The sequence below is a fragment of the Glycine soja genome, chromosome 5 (genome assembly GCF_004193775.1).
Source record: "Glycine soja cultivar W05 chromosome 5, ASM419377v2, whole genome shotgun sequence".
NCBI lineage: Eukaryota > Viridiplantae > Streptophyta > Magnoliopsida > Fabales > Fabaceae > Glycine > Glycine soja.
In genome coordinates, this window is record NC_041006.1 from 43102996 (window position 1) to 43110634 (window position 7639).

General features: G+C 31.8%; 1 protein-coding gene across 4 annotated transcripts; it reads left to right on the forward strand.

Annotated features, from left to right (window-relative positions):
• The first annotated feature begins 466 nt into the window (after nucleotides 1-466).
• LOC114413623 (ubiquitin-conjugating enzyme E2 variant 1A-like) lies at nucleotides 467-6270 on the forward strand. 4 transcript variants are annotated; one of them, XM_028378112.1, is made up of 6 exons: nucleotides 467-682; nucleotides 2723-2862; nucleotides 3422-3547; nucleotides 3621-3747; nucleotides 5399-5462; nucleotides 5997-6270. In XM_028378112.1, exons 1-5 carry the CDS (start codon nucleotides 655-657, stop codon nucleotides 5455-5457), a joined length of 480 nt encoding a protein of 159 aa, XP_028233913.1. In that variant the 5' UTR covers nucleotides 467-654; the 3' UTR covers nucleotides 5458-5462; nucleotides 5997-6270. The 4 variants fall into 4 exon arrangements, with proteins under 4 accessions (XP_028233913.1, XP_028233915.1, XP_028233916.1 ...); XM_028378114.1 differs by having other exon boundaries at nucleotides 6017-6270; XM_028378115.1 differs by lacking the exon at nucleotides 5997-6270 and adding an exon at nucleotides 5674-5760.
• Nucleotides 6271-7639: the final 1369 nt, after the last annotated feature.

Below are 7639 nucleotides of genomic sequence, written 5' to 3' on the forward strand. Positions count from 1 at the left end.
TGATCATTATACTTCTTAATTTTTATAATTTATTATCATTAATATGATTAACAAATTTAATTTCACAAATTTATTTAATATTTTTAAAATTTGAAGAATTATTATACCAACTCTCCAAAATTTCATGGAATAAGATGTAGTAATATTGGTTACCAAAAAGATGTATTTTTAATTTTAATCTAAAGTAATGTATGTGAGTTACTATTATTTTATTTTTTAGTAAAAAAAAAAGTTAATTCAAGAAGTTGGAAGTCAAATACATGCACTTAGCCTAGGTGGCTAGGTACACTTTATTACCTTAAGTATTACTATTATATTTTTTTTAGTAAAAAGAAATTATGTGAGTTGGAACTTATCAGAATCATTCGGTAGCGGAAATAATGGATGAGTTTGTTTGATTAAACTTTGTTGGTAGTACTGCTATTATATTTAATTTATATATATTGGTACGTGTTAGTGTAAGTGTAACAGACCTTCTACTTTTGCGAACAGCTGTTAGACTTGAGTTGAGTCACAGTCATCGTCTGTTCAGGATCATATTCACGCCCTCTCTCTCTCTCTCTCTCTCTCTCTCTCTCTCTTACTTTGTGTCTTTCTATCTCTCTCTTCAATTCCAAAACCCTACCCCCATCCAATTCCAATTCACCCTCAATCATGGGTTCTGAAGGTTCCACTGTCGTCGGTCAGTATTCAACCTCTTCACATCCATCTTCATTTCCTAATATCTTTTTTCCTTCTCTCTATCAATTACTCTTGTGGTTCGCTAATTATAATTATGAGTTTTTGGTTGTTCTGGATAGAGTCTACAATTACTGTTGTATATGGATAATGATGATACAAATGCTTTGTGTTTGAAGTTGTTACTGTGTTGCGTGGAATTTGTGCTATATTGTTAAGATAAACCACAAATTAGTGGTATGATAAACAAACAGCAAGAGCAAAACAAAACAAAAAAATAAAAAAGCCAAAAAGCTTTGATTTTAAAGAGTAGTGTGTAATAATGAGCTTTGAGTTTTTTTTTTCTTTTCCTATTTATTAGCGAATATATTTTCTTTTTCAGTGTTGTTCCTTGCTGAGATTGTACATAAATTCTTTGCTGCTTAGTTTACTTAGTGTGGAAACTTAGGCACCATGCTCTAGCATATTCTCTCTATATTTAATTGCATCTTGCAGCATTGTTGTTCTGTCCTTTAACCATGCCACTGACTTTGGCATCATTCCCTGGCACTATATTTGAATGAGCTCACAATTGTGTGCAAGGTTAGGAAATAGTTTAAATACAAAGATTGAAAGAGTAGAGTGGAAGTAAAATTAGGAAAAAACTGGAGGGTCAAAGTGGTGATGTAATTCTCTATTAATTTTATAAAAATAAAATTCAATCTTTTTAAAATAAATTGTCATTACATTTAAAAACTTGTATATCCACTTATTCTGGGGATGTGATGCAAAAGATGGAGGAGATTATGAAATACTTTCTTTGGTCAGGAGCAGGAGATTATAGGAGGGATCAAGTCTGCTAGGAAATGTCTTTTATGACTTTTGAAGTCGGATGGATTAGACTGGCCCTGGGAATCTGGTGTCTAAAAATATTTCCTTAGTGGTTATTGGTTAATCTGTTGATGCTTCCCTTTGGACCTGTGTTATTGAAAATTAGTAGTTATTTGACCTACACTAGAATGGGTGGCATGCCACATGTCAGTTTTTGGTAGTTATATTTGTTGTTACACCTGTTATTTTATCCTTTTCTGGGGAATGGTTTTGCTTTCGATTTTGGGAGGATGTGTGATTGGGGCAAATCCTATTTCTTTGAAATCTTTCCTTTTCTTGTCACATTTACTCTCTCCATCATAGTTGCTAAATTTGCTCCTACCACCCTTGTCCTATATAGCAAAGTTTCAAAACTAAATTGTGGTACTTTTGTGATCTGGAATGCAATTTAGATCTTGCAAAATGGTGAACCAGCTTCTTGAACTTAATGAAATATGAGGAAAAAAAATAAAGACATTGAATGGAGGAATTGTCATCCAATTGCAAAAACGAAAAAAGGAGGAAATGAGAGCACACAAATTTGCCAGTTGCAGAGATGAAGCAGGGGAAGAATGTGCTGTTCGTGGTGCTGGCGGCATATGATGAGCAAGAAGATGAAACCTAACTATTCAGCTAAACATAGTTTTGTGTAACATGTACTGTAAAATTGTCACTCTTCTAAAGATCAGTTAATGGGATTTCTGTGTTGACATTGGTTCTTTCTTTTATTGGATTTGAAGGAACAATAGACTAGATTCAGGCAGGTGAATAGGGACCTATTAGGCTATTATTAATAATCTGAAATTGGGCCACTTGCTTTTGGGCTGAAATCAAGCAAGCTTGATCACGTGTGGGCTAATACCAACCCAGCTTGATCACACTTGATCTAAAATCAGACCAACAACTTTTGGGCTGTCATTGGGCCAATAACTATGGTACTAAAATTGACAGTATTTGGATCCAGTCATTCTCCTTTTATCAATCATAGTGGATATGTGAACTCAGATATTGAGAAGTGACCAAATATATGCTCAAGTTATGATGCAATTTAATGTTTTTGCATATGCTCCCTTTTTTCCAATTTACTTGTAAATTTAACTTATCATTGATTGTGTTCATCTTTTGTTGTAACTTTTTTTTTTTAAATTTGTAATTGGCACCTATCTTGTCAAACTTTTTTTGTCTATGTATGTAGTTCCTAGGAACTTCAGATTATTGGAAGAGCTTGAGAGAGGTGAGAAGGGAATTGGAGATGGAACTGTTAGCTATGGAATGGATGATGCTGATGATATCTACATGCAGTCCTGGACTGGGACTATTATTGGCCCCCCTGGTGTAAGCTGTCCTGTTCTTTGGAAAAATTGTGTTACTATGAAAACCTCTTTGCAAAATTGTAGAACTTACTATTTTTATAGAAATTTATGAGTTTTATCAAAAATACACTTCATCCTTGTTAACTTATGTTAGCAAACTTTGGTGTTTGTGTATCTCATCTTGGAACTGATTATAGTTCAATCAGAATGGGAGGTAGGTGGGTACCAGGGGTTTGGTTTCCAAGAACATTGCTTTGGCAACTAAATGGTCATTACCTTATGGGCAATAGCATTTTCCTTTGGAGTCTTTTTTCTTATGGAACCATGTAATTCGAGCTAGCATGGTTTAAAATATATAGGTTAATGTTTCCAAGTAATTAAATCCATATCATCTTTCCAAGATACTTTTTTACTCTGTCATTATCTGAATTACTTTTATCACCACTAGTATTTTTTAATAAATTAATTCCATACAAAGGATGTATGTACTGCTTTCTAGTTGTTAAGTGGAACCAGTAGTGTCTGCCAAAACAATATGCAGATATGATGATTTTTTCTTGTCCACCTTGTTCTCTTACCAGACTGTTCATGAAGGGCGTATATACCAGCTGAAATTATTTTGTGGCAAGGATTATCCAGACAATCCACCAACTGTTAGATTTCAGACTAGGATTAACATGACTTGTGTCAACCAAGAAACTGGAGTGGTAGGTAACATTTTCACTAAGGATTCCTTGTACTTGTGATTGAATTTGAACTTATAAATATCTAAATTACCAGGTTGAGCCACATTTGTTTCCTATGCTTGCTAATTGGCAAAGAGAGTGTACAATGGAAGACATTTTGATGCAATTGAAGAAAGAAATGATATCTCCACAAAATCGGAAGCTAGCTCAGCCACCTGAAGGTGTGTCAATCTTATTTCTGATTGTTGTTACTTGTTAGTCTATTTATAATTTCATCTTTATGAGTTTATTTTATCTATTGCTATGTTTTTCTGCAAATTTAGTTTTTTCTACAATTTAGATGGACTGCGTACAAAGTTAGTTGGATATTCATATCGATAAGTTATTGGATGTGAAATTTTTGTATCTGTTGGATAAGTAAGTGATTGAATTTTAGTTGGATATTCCTATCGATTAGTTATTGGATGTGAACTTTATGTATCTGTGGGTTATCTGATTGAATATTAATTGTCAAAGATTATTGAGATTGTTGATCCTGTTGAGCTTGTAATGCTTTGGAAATGAGGTAATTGAAAACATGAAGACGTGCCTGATTACTTATGAGCTATTCAGCATTTAACTTCTTAGAATAGTTCAAGAATATAATTTTCAAATGGATTGTTCTGTGTTAGTCATCTTATTAAGAGTTTTTGTTTGTAGACACCTTGTTGTTAGTTGAGAGTTGAGACACTGCATTAGTGTGGGTATTCCCAGGATTTGATATTTATAGACTTGAATGTTTGACAAGTATTTTAGCTAAAAATTACCGATTCAGTGCCTAATGTATATGATCAGTATGTAACTATAAATTTATATATTGGTAATTTACAAAAGCATTATATATCTTTTTTCATGATATTACATAAAAAAAGAAGTTGAAGTACACACACCCACACGCTATTGTCATGTATTGTAAAAAAATTGATATTTCATCATCCCACTTTATTTCAACTTTAACATGTTTTTTAAAATATAATTAAATAGTTACAATTTGATTTCATATCTATGAATATCTAATTCATGTAAACTTTTATTTTTATGGTCATTGCATTTATACAACATAATTCAACAGTTGGGTTGATAGAATTTACTTTTGATAAAAACATTATTACAGAATCCTTTAAAAAAATCGTTATTACAGATTTCATTTTACCAAATTTGATACTTGGTGTCATTTAATCCAATCCCATTTAGTTTGCAACACTAGTAAGTTAAGCATGTCACTGAATTAGTGTAAGAAAGCTTGCATTAACTGGATGAAAAATTTAAGCTCCTAGGCTCCTAGCTTTTAGCTTGTGATGACTAGATTCGGGGACGGATGGAAAGGGGGGCAGGCAGCCCCCTCCTTGGCACTTCTCATGTATATAGATATATATTTTTAAGTTAGTCAATGTAAAATTGTGTAAATTTAATTATCTGTTATTATTATAATAATTATTAAGGTTAGTTAGTATAAAATTAATTGTTTTATGATTAAGCAGTTGAAGTGATAACTAGAATAAAATTGTATTAAACAATTGTGTGTTTATTGTTTTTATGATGATGATTTAAAGATTATTATCATTTAAAATAAAAATTAATTTCAATTTTATGTGTAAAAATAGTAAATATTTTTTAAAGAAATTATTACTTATTTAAAGTTAGACATTTAAACAATTACTGAAAAAAAAATTAGTCCCCCCTTTAATAAGTTTCTGGATCCGTCCCTGACTAGATTATAAGCTGCTGTGATATGACACTGTTGAAACTTGTAGTCGGTTGTTAGAAGATTCGCATTTCTCCTATGAATCGTAAAGTGTAAGATGAAGCTGAATCGTGTGTTATGACTTTTAGGCAATGAAGATGGCAGGATTGACCAAAAGGGGCTTGCTCTGAGATGTTGTGTCATGTAATTCAGGTGAGAACCAAAGAATAATAATGTAAATAATTCAATAGATAATCCTTTTGTGGGTTAACTCATTTATAAATGTAATTATGGACCATTCGCTTATGTAACATGGAGCAATTAAAGAGCGACTACGAATCCTTGAAAATTTATAGTCAATCGTGTTGAAGCTGATTTTACTGTGGTTTCTAATTTGGAAGTGTGTATACATTCATCTGTGTAGGTGTGAACCGTATGCACACTTTGATCCTAATATTGTGGGATAACATTCAATTTATCATTGAATTGTTTTCCAACTTCTTTTCCAAAATATCATGTGCTTTTACCATATGACAATTAGGTTATATTAAGTGTTAGAATATAATTTTTTTTATTAATCATTATATCTTAAAATATCTTTCAGGATTATATTTCTTATTTTTCATTATCTTTTAGGCTGTATTTGAATTGATAGAAAAATATGGGATGGAATGGATTAGAATTGCAAGGTCAAAAGAAGATTTTTTTTTAAATATGATGAGGGTTTTGTTTTGATGGGAGTTGTAGAATGCATGTGTTCTCTACAGAAGGAATTGGATCTTGCGGCTGTGTTTTGTTTTGTGGAAGCAACAAGATCTGGTGTTGAAGAGTGGTGTTGAAGAAGTGGTGTTTGAGCTGCATCATAACCCTCAAAATGCAATAATTGCAGACAATCCAACATGCTACATTTCCATATAGACCTTCAAATTATTTTCACTACATTGTTGGCTAATGGTGTGGGAGAGGAGGCTGTGTTGGATGCATAGACAATAGACAATCAAGTAAAATTCAATCCATAAAATTATTTGATCTATGGATAACATAATTATGGTTAACTTCGTAATGTCCGAGCAATCATTATCGCAAGACAAAAAAGGAAGGTGGAGATGTTAATGAGAATTGAAGTTAAAGAACTAAAAAAGAGAGAGGAAAAATGTGAGTCAGGGAACATTGTTTAAGAGACTGATGAAAAATTGTTGCAAGTGAAAAGAAACGACTTAATTGATAAAAAACACTATTACGTAGTTAAGGAATTACAATTGAGGGAAAAGAGCGAAAGAGTGAGTTATTATCAGAAGACATAAAGCGGAAGGTAATAGTATTAATATCATAAACCAATCTTGGTCAGAAAAAAAAAAAAAAATATATATATATATATATATATATATATATATATATATATAGTATAATTATAATAAGATAATATGATCATTGATATTACAATAATCGCGTTACGATTCATCTAACTCGATATACGAATCATAGTATAGTGCAAATTTTGTTCCATTTATTTTGTGTGAAGATGGAAGCAGCACATGATCATATGGGCAAGAAGACATTTTTGTCAATTTTATTCCCCAAGCATTATGAATAATGAGAGTGGCAGGGACACGTTAGTATACGAGTCTTTATGGGTACGAGTGATACGAATGTGGAGCTGTCTACAGCACTAATTAATTTACAGAAGAAAAGAGAAAGGGAAAAAATGTCCATCCATTCATTTTGTAAACTCCACTTTCTATTTGGGATAAATCCATATGGAAGATTTTGATTAATTCGCCAGGTTATAAAGATAACTGGCATTTGATGCGAGATACAATTTTAATTGGGTGAATGCTAATTTTAGTCACAAAAAAATTAGGCCCCATTTTTTACAAAAGAAATTAATACAGCACATGTGGTTTTTATATAATTTTTTTCTCCTATACAGAGAGCAAGTTTTGGGTATTGTATTTAAAACTTTGTTATGGCTGGTGCACTATACATTGATGAACATTTACTAGGACATGAAATAATAACAATAATGAGTAAGATAGAAATGGCAACTTGACATGTGGATAAGGTGAATGCAAAGTAATATGGCTAGCAATAAGCAGTATGGGGTTTTCAATAATTTGTCTCTGTGTTCCCATATCCATACATGTAGTTTGTGTGTAGTATTAGTATAAAGAAAATGTTAATTAGTATCCTATGAATATTAGTTAAGAAACTTAAATATAAATATTTTTATTAGGAGACAACAAATTACACTATTTATGTTTTAGTTACTAAACAAATACCCTAATGACCATGATTAACAAACCAAATGGGGTTGGTCGCATTTATTCATGTAAAGGTAAAGCCATTCGGTGCGATGGTATAACTCATTCATGCAAAAACCTTATCCGTAG

Bases quoted from the DNA above. Each gene is read 5' to 3' on its own strand.
- LOC114413623 (XM_028378112.1), top strand. From the start codon at position 655: ATGGGTTCTGAAGGTTCCACTGTCGTCG. The intron at 683-2,722 runs GTCAGTATTCAA...CTATGTATGTAG, and splicing joins TGAAGGTTCCACTGTCGTCG to TTCCTAGGAACTTCAGATTA. The intron at 3,748-5,398 runs GTGTGTCAATCT...TATGACTTTTAG, and splicing joins GCTAGCTCAGCCACCTGAAG to GCAATGAAGATGGCAGGATT.